General features: G+C 43.9%; 1 protein-coding gene and 1 pseudogene across 1 annotated transcript in view; both read left to right on the top strand.

Annotated features, from left to right (window-relative positions):
• The window catches only part of LOC130196681 (protein NLRC3-like), a 223,339-nt pseudogene extending 213,418 nt beyond the window's left edge, over positions 1 to 9,921 (top strand).
• LOC130196675 (protein NLRC5-like) overlaps positions 1 to 21,216 on the top strand; it is a 1,158,129-nt gene that overhangs the window by 832,943 nt on the left and 303,970 nt on the right. The window contains 1 exon segment of the mRNA XM_056418994.1: positions 8,470 to 8,643. Coding sequence (XP_056274969.1) covers positions 8,470 to 8,643 — 174 coding nt within the window.

Below are 21,216 nucleotides of genomic sequence, written 5' to 3'. Positions count from 1 at the left end.
CCAGCTCCAGAGACTCAACGCTGTCCCGCCTGCAGCGCTGAGCAACACGGTCGCCACGGTGCAACCCTGCCGAGGTCGGCTGCATCGACGCCACGGTTTCCCTCCGATGGAAGGCCTCCACCGGGTCCCTGAGCCACGACGGGCCTCGGCTTCTCCAACCCACCCCGCCGCCTCGACATGCTCGGCCGCTTCTACGGCCCGACTCCCGCTTTGGAGGGCGCGGCCAACGAGCCCACGGGTTTCTGAGCTCACGCGCGGGCACCACACAGCACACCAGCACTTCAGTCCGAGTGATCGCCTCTTCCTCATCCCACCTGGACAGAAGACTCCTCACTGGAGAATCCACTTTGTTAAGAAATATTATATAGTGATATATATTTACTTGTTTGTTTTCAATTTGTTTGTGTCCTATGACATCAGTGATGTCTATCATATAGAACTAAAGTCTTGATTTCTCTCAAGAGTCTATTTATTTTCTTCCGTTACGGTCCTGAGATGTGTCACGTCCAGGCGGAGGCCAGGAGCCGGCGCCTTCCTCTCGTCTTGAGCGACCACCTTGTCCTGCCGTTCTGTTCATCTGCCAAAACTGGCTCACTTTTCTGCCTCTATTCTCAGTCTTGAGTTGCTCGTTTTGTTGTGAAGTGGTACTTTTACACTTCAAGTTTTGTTTCAGGTACTTTTTAGTAACCGGGCGGTGCAAATGGTTGCCCCCCAAGTCCACTTTGCTAGAGCGTGTGTGAAGAGCAACACAAACGGAGAGATGATCTTCCTCTTCATCTGGCCTCAAAGGTTCTCCTTAAAGCTCGTCGTTGGTCTGCTTGTTTGTCATTGTTATCCCATTTAGTCCAACTCTCTTTATTTGTCAAACATGTCAGAATATGCTCTTAAATCAAATCATGCCATGTTCAGCCCACTTAGCAAGCTGTTAGCAGTATTATCTCTTATTTAAAGCCACTTGGATGTTGTGTTGGATCTGCCTCCAGGAGGCCTCGTGTGATCTAGTCAACAGTTTCGGAGTAGCAGAAATGGAGGTTTTCTTGACTGAAGTCCAGAATTGTGAATTTTCAAAGGTTTTTCGGTCGATAGGATGCAGTTGTTTACTTAATTTATCTATGCATTGCTGACTAGTTTGTTTCAGGGTACATCATGTGTGTCTTGTCTATGTAGTCTTACCATGACGTGTTACAGACCGGATTCACGCTGAAACCATTACTAATTAATTTTCCACCAGCATCGGAGGAGATATTCACTTCTGCATTTCATGTAAATAATTAGCAAATAGCCTTTAAAAAGTTTATGAACTGACCTCTTATACTTGTGAATCTATGTCGATACAAAGGTTTTAATTTTGATTCCTTGTCAAAAGGCAATAATTTGTAGATATGTACAGATATATGTTTTTTTTTGCATTTTATCAGTTGACTTGGTGTTTGAATTGAGTTTCTCTCTTTGGAAAGTCACGCCCCCCCTCGGACACGGCTGAAACATGCATGCCATCCCCAGTGGTAACCACTGAAAACGGCTTTACCTGAAGACTTATTGATATTACTCAATGTTGCAATTTTGCCTTCAAAACTTGAAGCCATGTCTAAAAGATGCGTATCCTTCTCTTCTTTTCATATCTATATTTGTCTTGACGCTAAAGGGATGGCTGCTGCTCTTAGTGTGTGGAGAGCTAGTTTCTCTTTTTAATGCAATGTGCATAATGCAGTAGGTCCTCAAAGCTCGTAGCTTTAGCAGTCCAGTGATATTTATTTCACCTGTGGTTTGTACAAAGACTCAGAAAACTGTCAGAATGTAAAGGCCATTAAGTAGTAGAAGTAGGTTTTTCACCACCCTGTGAACTCTCAAAAATGTGATATTTTATTGATATCTCCGGTATGAGACGTGTGTGTGTGTGTGTGCAAGAAAGCACCAAACAAATTTATTTTATATTTTGTATTGTGTTTTGAAGTTTAAAAAGGAAAAACAAATAGCAGTTGTGGTTTTGGAAAAGAGAACTCGAGTCCTTTGAAAACACCTTTTTGTGAATAAAAAACTTTAAAGTGTATATCCAGAAATATAGACAATCAAAAACTTCACTGAGAAATGTTCAAAAAGCTCTTTATTGTTTATAAGAATTGTACATAAGCATTGAGTTTTTTTTTTTTGGTTAAACATTATTTTGTATTTCTGTTGTACTTTAATACCTTGTGTACAGATCCAGAAATAAAGCTCTGGAAAAGGTGCAGAGACTTCATGTTCTTTATCGACAAGAGATTCATAGAAGTAAACAACCTGCTACGTGATTATTCATACCATTACTTTGGAATCCGATTGGAAGTTTGTATTTAAGGTCAAAAAGAAATTGTAATGGCATCAATCAGTTAAGTGTAGTTGAAATTGGAAAGTCATAGCATGTCCATAAAGAAATCAAGAAAGGTATAAAGTAAAGCCCTCTAAGGCAAATGTGTGATTTTGGGCTTTATAGATTCAGTATGATAACAAAATGTTATATTCATATATATAAAAATACACATTTATATATCTCTATAGATATTAGAAGTTGCAGGAAAAAAGTCAGTCATGTTCTGAAAAAAGAACCTTGTGAATAAAAACATAGAAAATATATCCAGATAGACAGTGAAAAATGTAATAATGAGAATTGATCAAGAAGCAATTTTTATTGAAAGAATTTTACATAAACCAATTCGGTTTTTTTCTCCCTTTTTGGTAAAAATCATGAAACATGTTCTGTTGTACTTAAATACCTTGAGTACAGGTCCATGAACAGGTTCACCTGCATGTTCTTCATCATCACAGCACAGATGTTTACTTGGAGAAAACAAGACGGACCGAAACCGACCGCTTTACTGTTCATGCTATATTCTATTTAGAGACTTTCTACTGAATAAATTAGATTAAAATGTCCTTTTTGAGGGGTCAATGGAGACCCATTTGGATAATTACTAATCAATGCATTGTTGTATAACAATCAGTATAATGGTCGCCATGGAATCCGACAGATGTTCAAACTTCCTAATTGTCGAGCGCTGCTGAGGCTGAAACAGATCGGGCATCGCCACCGCTGTCGAGAGGAGCACGAGTCCTAAAAGTGCTCAGACTGATTTTGACCAGCGCCAGTCTCATGGCATGCAGAACGAGACCGCCGACAAACACAATTCACTGGTGTGGTCGCCTGAGGAACGGCAGAGGAGAAAGTCCGCCAAGGTCACTTCCACGCTGTCCTGAGGGCCCGCCTGCCGCTGAGCTCCGCCACGTCTCGCCCCGGCCCTGGTGCGAGGGCCGGGTTTGTACCTCTGGCTGAAGTGGTCAGCACCAGCCTGCGCTGCAGGCCCGCCACCGCGCCATCCGGCGATTGTGTCCGCGTCCTCCGCTTTGGCTCGGTGTCGTCCCAGACTGTGACCAGACGCCCGCCGCACAGCCTCAGCGCCGTTACGCCGAGCTGCAGTCGCCAAGACGCAGACTTTCAGAATGGCCTCTTCCAGCACCGCTGGACAGAACCATCCGCTGGCCAGCACTGGCTTGCCGCTTTCAGCTGCGCATAAAGCGGACCTTTCAGGCCTGGGACACACACACACACACACACACACAGTGTTAATTCACAATAATCACACACCATTTGGAGGATCACTCTGTACAGCATCTTGTGTCAGATGAGTCTTGTGTACATCAGATCTAAATTTGGGTGACGTAAAGGAAATAGAAAAGTCAGATAGTACGTCACAAAAAGTCAGTCAGTCATACAATGTCATATGCAACAAAAATATCAGAAACATGTCAGTCTACATGTCAATAACAAAACATATTCAGAAACGTGTCTTAAAGGAGATTTCACACAGTCATCCTCCTGCATAAGACCAGGAGCATTGAAGACATAGTTCCTTCAGGAGCTCAGTCTTCAGTCTCCCGTGATCGTGCTCCTTAATGCAAACCAAGGAGGGGATGCGTGAACAGCCTGAAGGCCTGACCACGAACCTGGTCCTCAAAGAGGAGGTAGAGTCGCTGAGGCGCCCAGGACCACGGTCCGCCCGGCTGCTCCTGCGGAGGGCCGCGCTCATGTGTCACCTGAAGACACGCACATCGAGAGGATGACGCGCTGGGCAAGAACACGGACCGACTAAAACAAGTTCAGATGAATTGTCAGCCACAGATTTACTTCTGACATTTGAGACGTTAAAACGATGCGATGCGAACATCCCAGTCCAGACACGCCTCATGGGGTCACGGACCCGATGAGAGCACAGATCCATCCGCCTGATGGAGCACTGGGTCCTGGAATTCCTGCTCACTACGACTGGCCTGTTGAGACTCCCACTGTTGAGACTGCCCACTGTGAGTCTACATCCTCACTACCAACTCTTCATCCACTCTGTCATATTCATTGAATGTGTTTAATAATGATTCTCTGGTCACATAGCCTATTGTTCTGTCCATCCTGAGAGGATCCTCCTCTGTTCTCTCATTAGGGTTCTTCACTTTTTCTGAAGGGTTGTTTGAGTTTTCCTGATCCGTGAGGTCAAAGGTCAAAGGTCAGGGATGATACAGATTGTAAAACTCTGAGGCAAATTCGTAATTTGAAATTGGGCTCTAAATAAACCGAATTGAATTGAATACTTTGTCTCATTAGTTGTCAATAAAACAAAAGTGATTTGAATGTGTGTATAGGTAAATAAGAGCAACTTTTATAACATGACATGAAAATCAGTCGGTTACCTCCGGCTGAGGCGTCCTCTTCTGGACTCTGTCCGCTGTGGGCTCCAGCTCAGGACTGCAGCAACACTCGAGATACAACAGGTACCATGACTTACGTGCGTGAGGCTGAGGTAATGTGTCTGCTCTGTAACTACAGAGTGTGTTGTATTCTCCAGATCATAAAAGCGAGCTGTGATTTGCTCCCAGAAAACCTGATGACGTGTTGCTAAAAATATAGTATTTATATTTATTGCAAACATGTTACATAAATAAACAAAACCGATGTTCAAGATACATGTCAAGCCACATGTGTCTGTTATCATAAATATCAGAATGAAGTGTCACCTCCTGAAGGTTGAACTCAAAGGTGTGCATGTCTACAGATCAGAGGTCCTCCATGCACCGGAAGAGCAGTTGGGACCCCGTGAGGCAGGGCCACCCTGAAGTGGCGGAGCCCCGCTGAGACCTCCACACAGCCTGGGGCTGTTGCTCCGGTGTTGAGGCTCACTGCAGAGGAGGCGGCAGGCCCAACAGGTGGTCCTGCAGGAGAGATGAACATTGGTGATCCCACCTGAGGCAACAGGACCACAGGCATGGGGGAACCAACTCTCTCTCTCTCTCTCTCTCTCTCTCTCTCTCTCTCTCTCTGATTGGATGATGAACAGATTGTTTCTATCATCTTTTCTTCTTCTTTCACTTTAACGGGATTTTAACTAAATGTCTGTTTACAGAAGAAGATGGAAAACCAAAGTATAAAGCCACTCGTGTTCATGATGTCAATAATGATTCATTGTGTATTGATATAATAAACCTGTGTTGTTTTGTGTGGCTTACAGTCTGTCACGCTTTTAGGATCACAGAGGAAGGCTGTTCTTCTCTGGGATCAGCTCTGAAGTCAAACCCCTCCAGTCTCAGAAGACTGGATCTGAGGTACAACCAGCTGCAGGATTCAGGAGTGAAGCTGCTGACTGGTTTTCTGGAGAGTCCACGTTGTAGCCTGGAGACTCTGAGGTGGGTTCACTGAATTATAAATAAAGGTAAGAGCCCAATATGATCTTAATGTAACATGAATTAACTGATGATCACTGATGTGAACAGAGAGAAATGAGCTGAAACAAATGGTTTCAAAACCAGATGGAGTCCCTGCACACACATTTCTCCTTTCAGAGAACACAAATATAATATCTTTGCATATACAGTATGTATACATACACATTTAAAAAAAATTAAATAACCAAAAACATTTATACATATTCCTCTTGAACTTAAAATAAAACTTACATAACTTAAATAAAATGTATTCTGTTTAATTTAAACATGTTCCTAGAAATTACTATCCAAACGTGAAGTGATCAATAATGGGAGACCAATGCCGGAGCTCAAATGTCTGCTTCAAACGAAGGGACAGAAGATAACTTGATCGACTACACACAATAAAGGCTAAATTGCTCACAGTGAGTGGTTGTGATCACTGAGGAGTTTACCTGGACCAGTGGTCCCCAAACTCCGGCCCGCCTCCCCATGTGGCCCCGCCCCCTGAACAAAACCAGAGACGCGTTCAGATTTATTATTTTTTTCACCTGGCCCACTGCCATTGAGATTACAGTGAGACGCGGAGAAAATGTGAAGTGGTGCTCTTCACAATAGAACATCTTTGATGGGACGTGTCGGCCAATCAGCTCAGATGTCCACAGCGTTTAAGAAGTTAGATCTTGAATGTTAGTCCGCTACATCTGCTGCTGTCACGCTGCACGGTGTAGCGATACTAACAAAGTACCCGTACGTTAAAAATGATGTGATTTAGCATATTTTTAGAATCAATACTTCATTAAAAGAGCGATCAGAGCTCACGCAATGCTCCACCCTGTTAAATGCTGTCTGCACGCGCAGCGTTTACTAGCAGTGGCGCAGCACTCAGCAATGCGCACGCGCACACAGGTGAGCACACTCTCACCTCACACGAGCACTTTTTGTCGTGTGAAATAGAGCCAAACTTTAGAACACTTCTGCCTCGTTGCCATGTTTGCTGCAGTCTGAAGAAGAAACTAAAAAAGTTTGCGCATGCGCAACGCCACAGAGGACCGTTAGCAGAACCAAGAAGAATTTGGCTAACGATCCCAAACAATCGGTTCACTGGGAACCGGTTCTAAAACAGAACCGGTTCTCGATGCCCATCCCTATGGATGAGTAAAGAGTCCTTTTTGCTGGAGACACATTTTTCTTATTCATCCGTATTTAAGAATAAAAGTGACTCTTTCTGTCATCAAGTCCCCCCAAATGTGTTTTAATATCCGACGGGGCATTGAGTTATTGTGAGAACTTCGCCACACACCCACGCTCCGGCGCCACGAGCCCCCGCCCGCCACTCCTCCTCCTCCTCCTCCACTTCCTCCTCCGCAGTGCTCGCGCCATCGAACGGCTGCACCTCCTTCTCCTCTGACGCGCAGCACCAGACACACAGGTCCTGACGGTGTTTGTCCCCTGACGTTGTTTTGTGATAAATCAACCACAACATTACGCTGCTGAAAACATGACGTCACAACTGGTCCAATGTTTCCTAAAAAATAAACAAACAAAAACTCTGTGATTTCAAAGCCTCATCCAGCTGTTTACTGACGTTAGTTATGTTTAGAGAATAGAGAGAGGGAGAGAGAGAGAGAGAGAGAGAGAGAGAGAGAATTCAAGAGAAAAGAGAGAGAGAGAGAGAGAGAAAAGAGAGAGAGGAGAGAGAGAGAGAGAGAGAGAAGAGAGAGAGGAGAGAGAAAGAGAGAGAGAGGAGAGAGAGAGAGAGAGAGAAGAGAGAAGAGAGAGAAAGAGAGAGAGAGAATTCTTATTCTGTTCTATTTAACAGGGGCTAGTCTAGGATTTGCGTGGCCAGACTGAAAAAAAAATCATACGGCCTCTCTGGTTCAGAGGGCCGGGCCAAATGTGGAGGCGGTCGTCTCCGGCCCGCGGGCCTTAGTTTGAGGACCACTGCTCTTGGGTTGATGTCTATCAATATCGCTCATTTTGAAAATGACGTCAGAGGGCAATAGGATCCGTATCAGACCAGCGAGGAGGGCGATACGTGGCTGGCATGAAGACCCATTAGCCAATCAGAACGCTTGTACTGTTGTTGCTATATAATAATTCATCTTTATTCATAAAGAACATGTAAGCTAGTGGTCTGATGCTGCCACAGGAAACGCAGGTCGAGGATGTATTGCATCATCAGTGTATTGATGCTAATGCTTCAACTCTGTCAGAAATTTATTTTGGCATTGGGTGCCCTTTTTTTGGTTTGAGCACCTGCCCCCCAAAATGTCTGTGCACGTGCCTGTGTACCATACTTTATTAATATTATATATATATATACTAGAGTGAGTCAATGTTCCTCATAAAACGAGTTATTTATTCACACATAAAGAACCAAACATGTATCCATTTAAATGAAATAAGTGTTGAAATGAAACTTGTTGTGATCCTTGTGATCAGGTTCATCTTCTCTCTGAAGTCATGAATCCTCCGGCCGTAAGCTGCTTCTACACGCTGGCTACCAGCTGCAGGAAACCTTGTGAAGTGGAGTTCACATTAAAACATGAACTCATCTGATTGGATGATGAACAGATTGTTTCTGTCATCTTTTCTTCTTCTTTCACTCACGTGATTTTAACTAAATGTCTGTTTACAGAAGAAGATGAAACCAAAGTGAAAGCCACTCGTGTTCATGATGTCAATAATGATTCATTGTGTGTTGATATAATAAACTCTGTGTGTTGTTTTGTGTGTTTACAGTCTGTCATACTGTGGGATCACAGAGGAAGGCTGTTCTTCTCTGGGATCAGCTCTGAAGTCAAACCCCTCCAGTCTCAGAGAACTGGATCTGAGTGAAAACAAGCTGCAGGATTCAGGAGTGAAGCTGCTGACTGGTTTTCTGGAGAGTCCACGTTGTAGCCTGGAGACTCTGAGGTGGGTTCACTGTCTGCTGCTAGTGTAGCACCTTCATGTTTAATCAATAACTGTTTGATGGATCTACGTATTGATCCATCAAGTGTTTCATTTCCTGGTGACATGTTCCACTTCACATCAGCTGCCTCGTTGCATGTCGCCCCTCTACAAGCACGGGACAACTTGTCTGGCCTCATGCTGCTGATGGATTACTGAACAGGCCTATGGGACAGAGCCAGGGGCCACAGGGTCAGGGGGCCAAAGGGTCAGGGGCCACAGGGTCAGGGGCCAAAGGGTCAAAGGGTCAGGGACCAAAGGGTCAGGGGCCAAAGGGTCAGGGGCCAAAGGTTCAGGGCCATGGTCAGGGGCCACAGGGCCAAAGGTCAGGGGCCAAGGGGCCAAAGGGTCAGGGACCAAAGGGTCAGGGGCCAAAGGGTCAAGGGCCAAAGGGTCAGGGGCCACATGGTCAGGGGGCCAAAGGGTCAGGGGCCACAGGGTCAGAGGCCACAGGGTCACAGGGGCCAGAGGGTCAGGTCTGCTACCAGCTGCAGGAAACCTTGTGAAGTGGAGTTCACATTAAAACATGAACTCATCTGATTGGATGATGAACAGATTGTTTCTGTCATATTTTCTTCTTTCACTGACGGGATTTTAACTAAATGTCTGTTTACAGAAGAAGATCAAACCAAAGTGAAAGCCACTCGTGTTCATGATGTCAATAATGATTCATTGTGTATTGATATAATAAACTCTGTGTGTTGTTTTGTGTGTTTACAGTCTGTCACACTGTAGGATCACAGAGGAAGGCTGTTCTTCTCTGGGATCAGCTCTGAAGTCAAACCCCTCCAGTCTCAGAGAACTGGATCTGAGGTACAACCAGCTGCAGGATTCAGGAGTGAAGCTGCTGACTGGTTTTCTGGAGAGTCCACATTATAGACTGGAGACTCTGAGGTCAGTCGAGGGTTTGAATATATGTGTTGTTGTTGTTGTTGTTGTTGTTGTTGTTTCTCTTCTACTGATGTGCTGCTTCACTGGCAGCTGATGGAGGGAGTCTCTGGAGACACTGATCCATCTCTTCTGTTGTCTTCTTCTTCTCTCCCCAGATGGAAGTGATCAGCTGAGTGCTGATGATCCAGAGAGCATCTGGTCTTGTTCTGACGTTCCAACGCTTGTTTTGCTGATGTTTCTGCCGCTTCGTTTCCCTTTACCCGTCTCTGTGCTGGCACCCACATGAATGCCACCAAAATACCACCTGACTAAGTGGGAGCAGTGTTTCCTAGATGTCGTTGATTATATCCTGCCTGCGAGATGTGACTGTAATGATGATAACGCCGAACTGGAATCTGAACCAATGACAACCTTTCTGACCTGAAGCTCCTCCACCATCACTGCGCTGGTCAGACGGTCAAAGCCTCAACTGTCAACACGACAGATGGTCTGATGACCTTCGTCTGACCTCATAGTTAAAGGAACGATAACTGCAAATCCAGTTCTCCCTGTATTGGGCTCTTTAGATCCATCTGTGTCCGCCGGGGTAAACGATTGATCTGCTGTCTGCAGTGTCTCCTCTTCCTCGTTGTCTAGTTGTTGTCTTTGGTTCCGTCTTCCCTGTGCCTGGATATTCTTGACCTGCCTGTTTGACCCTGCCTGCTTGCCCTGACCCCGATTCCCTGCCTGCCCCCTTTTGGACGTTTTGCTTCTTTTGGAACTTTTGTCTGATTAAAGAGTCTTTTTGTTATTCACATCTGAGTCCTGCCTGTCTCTCTGCGCCTGAGCCCCACCCCGTGACAAGAACCTGACAAATATGATATTATGGCATAAAAAGTCATTAAAAAATAATAGTATAAGATGTAAAAAAATAGCCTTTAAAAAAGTATCTCATAGTCCTCATTTGTATGTCATAACAAATCAACTATGTCATAGTATGGCATTTAAATTTGATATCAAAATATATTATAAGAGTCATAATATTGTTAGACATAGAAATGTCACAAGACATGCCACAGTAGAGTATGTCGTAAAAACACATGAACGTCAGGCCAAGATAGCCGTTATTCTGATCGCTTAGAGTTTCAGCAGTTATATTACATTTTGGTTTTTTACACTGTCAGTAGTTGTTCTTTTTATATACACTTTAAAATTAGAGTGCGTGAACCCAGCAGCAGAGGGGAAACGCTGCCCCCTGGCGGCCTGGAGCAGATTTGACAGTCGTTACACATCGCACCTTCAAATGCTGATGATTTATTCTTGAATCAATGTATTGTTCACTTTAAATGTGTTGTTCACTTTAACACGTGAATGGAGGAAGTCTCACAACAAATGACACACTGGTACTTCTATGAAACGGGACTGAAACTTTGATTTTATTTCAGGAAATTTAATGAAAATGGCAGAATGTGAAAAGTGAAACAGTTTATCGCCTGAATGCAGATTCATATTTATACACTGAGAAGATTAAATACCTTAAATTACGCTCTAGATTAGTTCTATTTTTTTCTCATTGGTGAGTATTTGTTCTCTATGTAAATGCCTGCTGGGACGTCTGTGTTTCAGTTGTGTTTGTTTGGGGGGGGGAAATCTACTATTTACTGTTTTATCATATTCATTAATAGCTCTGTCTGTCTGAATTTTGAGAATTCAAAATGTGGAATGATTTAATGAGATATAAACCAAGCTGCCTGAAATAAGAAGCATCAAATAGTGAATAACTGGTCAACTTAAAAGGAATGTGGAACCTTTAAATCCCAAGAAACGTAATTAATAAGTTGGGAGAAAAAACAAAGAAGCGTAAAATATTTACACACATTGTCAGTGTGAACAATGACAACAATATGACACAACCAGAAGAAGAGTTGAAGACATTAATGTGTTGAAGGTGACCTCTTGTTTCTATGATTTCATTGTTGAGACGTAAGAACAAAACAATGCGTTGGGACGACTCCGACTTCGCTCCTGACAAACAGATGTGTTGCAGCAACATGTAACTGCAACGACTCTGAATAATAATAACTTCATCATATGTAATAAATAACTTGAGCCTTCTGTTCATCTCCGATACACACGTATATACATTCATATAAACGTATATAAATATACATATCATGTTTATATACTGTATATTAAAAAAATGTTGCATACATATATATTTTAATTTGTGTAAATATATATATATATATATAATTATAAAATTATATACATATATATATTTTAAATTATATATATTTTTATTAAATATGTATATATATATATATAAAAAATGTATATATTTATACAACAAAATAAAAATATAAAGTAAACATGAAGTAGGTAATGTATTAGCAGATATAGATTTTAGTGTACACGGCGACTCTAGACCTCTTCATGTGTGTCATGTGTCTTATGTGAAGCCATGTACATTTGTTTGTTTGTTTGTTTGTTTGTTCTCAAAACGGCCGATCAGATGACGTAACATCTGCGAGAACTATCAGACGTTTCAATCGCCGCGCACCGCAACCGAGACGATGCCTACCAAGAGGGCCGCAGAGTGAGAGGTCAGAGGATCCTCACCACCGAGCGCGCCCGTCCCCCGAGTTGAATCTCTGGGTCGACTCAGCCGACTCTCACATGTCTGAGCCCCTATAGACTGATGCTCACGGTCAGGGGCGGTTTTTCCGACAGGCGGTATAGGCGGCCGCCTGCTTATTTCAGATGGGGGCGCAAAAAAATGCTGGGCAGTTTTTTTTTGCGCCCCCATCTATATGTAATTGTGATGTTAAAATTAGTGAATAATATGTGCCACAAGTGACCCAGACCTTCTAAGATTGTTGTTTGCCAGCCATCAACAGAACAGAAAACAAAAAAACATTATTTGCAGGCGACGAGGGAGTGAATGTGCACCGTTGATCAGGGGGGCGTGGCCGGAGCGTAGTTCAGCACAGACGTGACATTTTCTCAGGGATTTAGTTCTCTATTTAATGTTTGTTCATTGTTGCGATCATTGTTCTGTTTATTTGAAAGAAATTCAGTCTTGCAGGGCAAAATAGCGTTTGAAAGTTGCACCTGCTGCGTGCAAAATCGTTTTACATTTTTTATTTTGGGGGGGGGCACGAGTGAAGCTCGCCTAGAGCGCCAAATGTGCTAGGGCCGCCCCTGCTCACGGTAAACGCATTCGATCGGGAGCGCTCGAGGGTTTTGATAAAGTTAGCGGAAGGATTTAAGTGACAACATCCGGTTTAGCAAAGAAGGAAAGAACCACGTGAAACAACATCCGTTTATCAAAATAAGATGTCGACAAATCATACACTAACATATACAAGTAAACAATGAACTGATTTTGTATCTTTATAGATCGTTTCTGAGATTTAGCTTAAATTATGCTAACATTAAAACATTTTTACTGGACCAAGGAAGAGTTTATAAAAATAAGTCAGACTTTTGTATGTTAAAAAAAGTCCTGTAAATAGATTTCCCCAAGAGTTCCAGGAAATGAATAATGCAGATGTGTTCCATACATATCTGAAATCCCCTACAATAGCAATCAAACAATTTTAATGTATCAATTAGGACATTTTTCAAAGTAAAAGTCCTAAATGTTGTAAGAAATCGGCAATTTCTTTAATGTCTGAGGTGCTTTATATATGTATTTCCTCATAGACCTAGGCAATAATGCTACACAATGAATAGAATGCTTCAATCGACACCGTGATCGGTGATCGGTATTATCGGTGATCGGCAGATACTGATTTCAGTGATCGGTGATCGGCACCAAAAACCTGATCGGTGCATCTCTAATAATAACCAATCATCCCAAATTTCATGCGATTCGGTTTAATACTTGTTGTGTTATGCGAGTGCGGTCAATTTCTCTCCAATTGGCAACTAATGCCAACATGTTCATAACCCAATGCCCGATCTTGTGACATGCGAAGGTCTGCGCTCTACCGAATGCCCGTTCTAGTTCTCCTTGCTTGAATACTTCATTTTCAAAAGATGTTCATGTATACACCGAGATGTCAGTTTGGTCATGGACTTTTGGTTTCAAGTGGTGTAAATCCACTGGTGGACATGTGGTGGACCCTGTAGTGACCCGGGGGAGCAGCGCCTGTCGGCTCGTGTTCCTCCAGCTCCAGAGACTCAACGCTGTCCCGTCTCGTTGCAGCGCTGAGCAACACGGTCGCCACGGTGTGCAACCCTGCCGAGGTCGGCTGCACGCCTTACGGCCCTCCGATGGAAGGCCTCCACCGCGGGTCCCTGAGCCACGACGAGGCCCTCGGCTTCCTCCAACGACCCCGCTGCCTCGACATGCTCGACGCCGGCTTCTACCGCTCCGACTCGGCCCGCCGGAGGGGCGGGCCAACAAGGACTGCGAGCGCCCTCCAAGAGACTCCAGATGGCGCCGACTCTTCATCAGCGACGCGGCGGGAACCTCGCCGTGGACTTCCAACCCGGACAGCGACGTACTCACCACCGATCACCGGCGCCAAAATGGCGGTGTCCACAGACTTTGGGAGCTTACCGGGCGGCGAGCCCCACGGGTTTCTGGAGCTCACGCGGGCACCACACAGCACACAGCACTTCCTCTTTGACAGAGTAGTTAGGGCTGAATCAGGTTTGCCCTGGTCCAGCCCCTTGATATGCTGCTATAGGCTTATAGCTGCCGGGGACGTTTTAGGATGCACTGAGTACCTCATTCCTTTTTTTTTCTCTCCTTAAGGATGAATTTTCATCTCAATCACACGCTACTAACTCTGCTTTCTCCCGGAAGTCCTTTTGACTTTTTCTCATGCGGGGTCATCGGACCCTATGAGACGGCAGATCCCATCTGCCTGATGGATCGCTGGGTCGTGGAATTCTGCTCATGACTACGCCCACTGTCCTGTTGAGACTCCGCCCACTCCTCCTCCCCACCGCCATCTGCCTGATGGATCGTGGAGGTCTCCATCGTGGAATATGCCTACTATGAACTATTCATACACTCTGTCATATTCATTGAATGTATTTTAACTCTAAATCTGTCCTTCTGTACACATTACATCTATTGCATCTGTCCATCCTAGGAGAGGAGAGGGATCCTCCTGTTGCTCTCCTCCAGGTTTCTTCCTTTTTTCCCTGAAGGGTTATTTGGGAGTTTTTCCTGGTCCGATGTGAGGTTTTGGGGCAGGGATGTCTATGTGTACAGATTGTAAAGCACTCCGAGACAAATTTGTAATTTGTGAAATTGGGCTATACAAATAAACTGAATTGAATTCAGTCCGAGTGATCGTCCTCTTCCCTCATCCCACCTGGACAGAAGACTGACCTCACTGGAGAATCCACTTTGTTAAGGAAATATGATATATGTGTCTATATATATTTACTTGTTTGTTTTCAATTTGTTTGTGTCCTATGACGTCAGTGATGTCTATCATATAGAACTAAAGTCTTGATTTCTCTCAAGAGTCTATAGCCATTTATTTTCTTCCCGTTTGGCGGTCCTGAGATGTGTCACGTCCAGGCGGAGGCCCGAGGGGGCGGAGCTGCGGCGCCTCTTCCTCTCGCCTTGGAGCGACTGCACCTTGTCCTGCCGTTCTGTTCATCTGACAAAACTGGCTCACTTTTTCGCCTCTATTCTCAGTCTTGAGTTGCTCGCCTTGTTGTTTTGAAGTGGTACTTTTTACACTTAAAGTTTTGTTTACAGGTACTTTTAGTCACCGGCCGGTGCAAATGGTTGCTGGTCGCCCCCAAGTCCACTTTGCTAGAGCGCAGGTGAAGAGCAACACGAGCACGGAGATGATCTTCCTCTTCATCTGGCCTCAAAGGTTCTCCTTAAAGCTCGCCTTCGTTGGTCTGCTTGTTTAGTCATTGTTATCCCATTTAGTCCAACTCTTTATTTGTCGTAAACATGTCAGAATATGCTCTTAAATCAAATCATGCCATGTTCAGCCCACTTAGCAAGCTGTTAGCAGTATTATCTCTTATTTAAAGCCACTTGGATGTTGTGTTGGATCTGCCTCCAGGAGGCCTCGTGTGGTCTAGTCAACAGTCGGAGTAGTAGCAGAAATGGAGGTTTTCTTGACTGAAGTCCAGAATTGTGAATTTTCATAGTTTTTTCGGTAGGATAGGATGCAGTAGTCGTGTTAACTTAATTTATCTATGCATTGTGCTATGACTATTTTGTGGCAGGGGTACATCATGTGTCTTGTCTATCGATGTAGTCATTTACCATGACGGGTTACAGACCGATTCACGCTCAAACCATTACTAATTAATTTTCCACGCCCAGCATCGGAGGAGATATTCACTTCTGCATTTCATGTAAATAATTCGCAAATGGCCTTTAAAAAGTTTATGAACTGACCTCTTATACTTGTGAATCTATGTCGATACAAAGGTTTTAATTTTGATTCCTTGTCAAAAGGCAATATTTGTAGATATGTACAGATATTTTGTTTTTTTTGCATTTTATCAGTTGACTTGGTGTTTGAATTGAGTTTCTCTCTTTGGAAAGTCACGCTCGGACACGGCTGAAACACGCATGCCAGCCGTGTCCCCCCCCCCCCCCCCCCCAGTGGTAACCACTGAAAACGGCTTTACCTGAAGAATTATTGATATTACTCAATGTTGCAATTTTGCCTTCAAAACTTGAAGCCATGTCTAAAAGATGCGTATCCTTCTCTTCTTTTCTTTTCATATCTATATTTGTCTTGACGCTAAAGGGATGGCTGCTGCTCTTAGTGTGTGGAGAGCTAGTTTCTCTTTTTAATGCAATGTGCATAATGCAGTAGGTCCTCAAAGCTCGTGTAGCTTTAGCAGTGCAGTGATATTTATTTCACCTGTGGTTTGTACAAAGACTCAGAAAACTGTCAGAATGTAAAGGCCATTAAGTAGTAGAAGTAGGTTTTTCACCACCCTGTGAACTCTCAAAAATGTGATATTTTATTGATATCTCCGGTATGAGACGTGTGTGTGTGTGTGTGTGTGTGCAAGAAAGCACCAAACAAATTTATTTTATATTTTGTATTGTGTTTTGAAGTTTAAAAAGGAAAAACAAATAGCAGTTGTGGTTTTGGAAAAGAGAACTCGAGTCCTTTGAAAACACCTTTTTGTGAATAAAAAACTTTAAAGTGTATATCCAGAAATATAGACAACAACTTCACTGAGAAATGTTCAAAAACCTATCTTTATTGTTTATAAGAATTGTACATAAGCATTGAGTTTTTTTTTGTTTGGGTTAAACATTATTTTGTATTTCTGTTGTACTTTAATACCTTGTGTACAGATCCAGAAATAAAGCTCTGGAAAAGGTGCAGAGACGACCGCATGTTCTTTATCGACACGAGATTCATAGAAGTAAACAACCTGCTACGTGATTATTCATACCATTACTTTGGAATCCGATTAGAAGTTTGTATTTAAAGTCAAAAAGTAAATTCTATAGTTTGCCATAAAAATTGTAATGGCATAAGTCAGTTAAGTGTAGTTGAAATTGGAAAGTCATAGCATGTCCATAAAGAAATCAAGAAAGGTATAAAGTAAAGCCCTCAAAGGCAAATGTGTGATTTTGGGCTTTATAGATTCAGTATGATGAGGATAACAAAATGTTATATTCATATATATATATAAATACACATTTATATATCTATATAGATATTAGAAGTAGCAGGAAAAAAGTCAGCAGTCATGTTCTGAAAAAAGAACCTTGTGAATAAAAACATAGAAAATATATCCAGATAGACAGTGAAAAATGTAACAATGAGAATTGATCAAGACATTTTTATTGTAAGAATTTTACATAAACCAATTAGGTTTTTTCTCCCTTTTTGGTAAAAATCATTAAACATGTTCTGTTGTACTTAAATACCTTGAGTACAGGTCCATGAACAGGTTCACCTGCATGTTCTTCATCATCACAGCACAGATGTTTACTCAGAGAAAACAAGACGGACCGAAACCGATCGCTTTACTGTTCATGCTGTATTCTATTTAGAGACTTTCTACTGAATAAATTAGATTAAAATGCAGTCTTTTTTGGGGGGGGGGGGGCAATGGAGACCCATTTGGATAATTACTAATCAATGCATTGTTGTATAACAGTCAGTATAATGGTCAGGCGCCATGGAATCCGACAGATGTTCAAACGTCCTAATTGTCGGAGCGGTGCTGAGGCTGAAACAGATCGGCATCGCCACCGGGCCGTCGAGAGTGAGCACGAGTCCTAAAAGTGCTCAGACTCGTGGACTTTGACCAGCGCCAGTCTCATGGCACCGCGTGAACCGAGACCGCCGACACAAACACAATTCACTGGTGTGGTCGCCTGAGCGGAACGGGCAGAGTGAGAAAGTCTCGGCCAAGGTCACTTCCACGCCGCTGTCCTGCAGCGCCGCCCTTGCCGCTTGAGCTCCGCTTGCACGCCGTCCTCGTCCCGCCCTGGTGCGAGGGGCGGGTTTGTACCTCTGGCTGAAGCGGGTCAGCACCAGCCTCGCTGCAGGCCCGGGCCACCGCCGCCATCCCGGCGCATTGTGTCCGGTCCTCCGCTTTGGCTCGGTGCTCGCGTCGAGCGTGGCCTCGTGGACCAGGACGCCCGCCCCGCGACAGCTCAGCGCCCGTCGCCACGGCCGAGCTGCAGTCGCCAAGACGCAGACTTTACGACCCGAATGGCCTCTTCCAGCACCTCGCTGGACAGAACCACGCGCTGGCCAGCGTTGCTTGCCGGCTTTCAGCTGCGCATAAAGCGGACCCGGTTTCAGGCCTGGGACACACACACACACACACACACACACAGTGTTAATTCACAATAATCCACACATACCATTTGGAGGATTCACTCTGTAATAGCATCTTGTGTCAGAGTGGGTGAGTCTTGTGTACATCAGATCTAAATTTGGGTGACGTAAAAAAGGAAATAGAAAAAGCTTTCGTATAGTACGTCAAGCAAAAGTCAGTCAGTCATACACAATGTCATATGCAACAAAAAATATATTCAGAAACATGTCTTAGTCTACATGTCAATATAAACATATTCAGAAACGTGTCTTAAAGGAGATTTCCGCGGTCAGTCATCCTCCCTGCAGCTGTGCCACGCAGACACCAGGAGCATTGAAGACGTACTAGTTCCTTCAGGAGCCAGTCTCAGTCTTCCGTCTCCTCGATCGTGCTTAATGCAAAACCCGAAGGAGGGGATGCGGTGGAACAGCCTGAAGGCCTTGACCACGAACCTCCGGTCCTCAAAGAGGAGGTAGGAGTCGCTGGAGGCGTCCAGGACCACGGTCCGGCCCGGCTGCTCCTGTGGGTGCGGAGGGCCGCGCGCCGCGGTCACCTGAAGACACGCCGACATCGAGAGGATGACGCGCTGGGCCAAGAACACCGGGACCGACTTTCAAACAAGTTCAGATGAATTACTGGGAGTCACGCCACAGATTCACTTCGTTGACATTTGGAGACGTTTTGCAAAGACGATAGGCCGACGCCCACGACATCCCCGGAGTCCTTGTGACTTCACGTCTCATGGGGTCACCGGACCCGATGAGACGGCACAGATCCATCCGCCTGATGGAGCAGCGAGGTCTGGGTCCTGGAATTCCTGCTACCGACTACGCCACTGGCCTGTTGAGACTCCGCCCACTGTTGAGACTCCGCCCACTCCTCCTCTACTACGAACTATTCATCCACTCTGTCATAGGGATGGGCATCGAGAACCGGTTCTGTTTTAGAACCGGTTCCCAGTGAACCGATTGTTTGGGATCGTTAGCCAAATTCTTTAACGGTTCTGCTAACGGTCCTCTGTGGCGTTGCGCATGCGTGAACTTTTTTAGTTTCTTCAGACTGCAGCAAACATGGCAACTAGGCAGAAGTGTTCTAAAGTTTGACTCTATTTCACACGACAAAATGACAACTACGCCATTTGTAACGTGTGTCAAAAATCTATTTCGTCGAAGGGAGGAAATACAACTAATATGAAGAAGCATTTGAACACAGCATGGAATTAAATGACAGGAGTGTCATGTGTTCGATGCAGCAGCTCAGCTAACGTCGGCGCTTCATCTCTTTCTGTCCAAGGTAAACTCCTCCAAAGTGATCACAACCACTCACTGTGTGAAGCCATTTGCCTTTATTGTGTGGAGTCGATCAAGTTATCTTCTGTCCCTTCGTTTGAAGCACACATTTGAGCTCCGCATTGGTCCCATTATCACTTCACGTTTGGATTGAAAGTCCAGTTTTGAGAAATGTTTGATCGTAACGGTATTAATTATTGGAGGGCGTGTGTTATCAGCAAACATTCGCGTTATCGTGTTAACCCATTATTAAACTGAGCATATCGATTTTTAATCCATTATTAAACTTAGCATATAGCTACGCTAGCTTAGCTACAGAATCTTCCATTGTCAGCCCCCTACATTGAGGCAGAGGTCGTGTTTGCCTCCTCTTAATGTGGCTTTATGTCAGCTGAGCAAATTCAGCGATTTTGTTAGTGCCATTTGTTTCATTGTGTAAACCAGCTTTCACTATTTAAATAATCTCCATTGCCATCCAATTTAGCTGATGAGGTTCAGAGTCAGACCGGTTCAGAGGCTGGTGGTCTGGGTCACAGGCTACAGCTAGACGCTTGTACACCTCCACCCCATCTGAGAGAGTGATCTCCACGGCTGGAGACACAATAAGTTCTGAGAGATCGCGGATCCTCCCGGAGAAAGCAGACATGCTTATTTTTCTGCACAAGAATTGTTGATGATCCATACAATTGATGGTGCACACTTGGTATTTGCCACTGCTAGTTTCATTTTGGCAGCTCAGTTCATATACCCTTTAAAAAAGGAAGGAGCACTGTAATTTCTAGGAACATGTTTAAATTAAACAGAATACATTTTATTTAAGTTATGTAAGTTTTATTTTAAGTTCAAGAGTAATATCGTATAAATATTTTTGCTTATTTAAAAAAAGTAAATGTGTATGTATACATACTGTGTGTGTGCAGCATTATATAAAAGAAAATTAATGGGAATAAACCGTTTGTGCTCTTTTTCACCCCTTGCCCAAAAGAATCGATAAGAGAATCGATAAGGAATCGAATCGATAAGCAGGAATCGATAAGGTATCGGAATCGTTAAAATCTTATCAATTCTCATCCCTACTCTGTCATATTCATTGAATGTATTCTAACTAATGATTCCTTCTGGTCACATGACGTCTATTGTTCTGTCCATCCTGGAGAGGGATCCTCCTCTGTTCTCTCCTGAAGGGTTCTTCCCTTTTTTCCCCCTGAAGGGTTGTTTGGGAGTTTTTCCTGATCCGGTGTGAGGTCAAAGGTCAAAGGTCAGGGATGTCTATGTGTACAGATTGTAAAGCACTCAGACAAATTCGTAATTTGTGAAATTGGGCTCTACAAATAAACCGAATTGAATTGAATACTTTGGCGTTCAGGGTGGAGTTTGGTGTAATAAAATAAAGTGATTTGAATGTGTGTATGGGAGGTAAATAAGAGCAACTTTTATAACATGAAAACCAGTCGGTTACCTCCGGGCTGAGGTGTCCCTCTTCTGGACTCTGGTCCGCTGTGGGCTCCAGCTCATGGACTGCAGCAACACGACGAGAACAACACAACAGGTACCATGACTTACGGTGCGTGAGGCTGGAGGTGGA

Source organism: Pseudoliparis swirei, chromosome 7, assembly GCF_029220125.1.
Source record: "Pseudoliparis swirei isolate HS2019 ecotype Mariana Trench chromosome 7, NWPU_hadal_v1, whole genome shotgun sequence".
In the NCBI taxonomy this organism is placed as follows: Eukaryota; Metazoa; Chordata; class Actinopteri; order Perciformes; family Liparidae; genus Pseudoliparis; species Pseudoliparis swirei.
The sequence above is the reverse complement of the archived record's forward strand: the minus strand, read 5'-3'. Positions and strand labels throughout refer to the sequence as shown.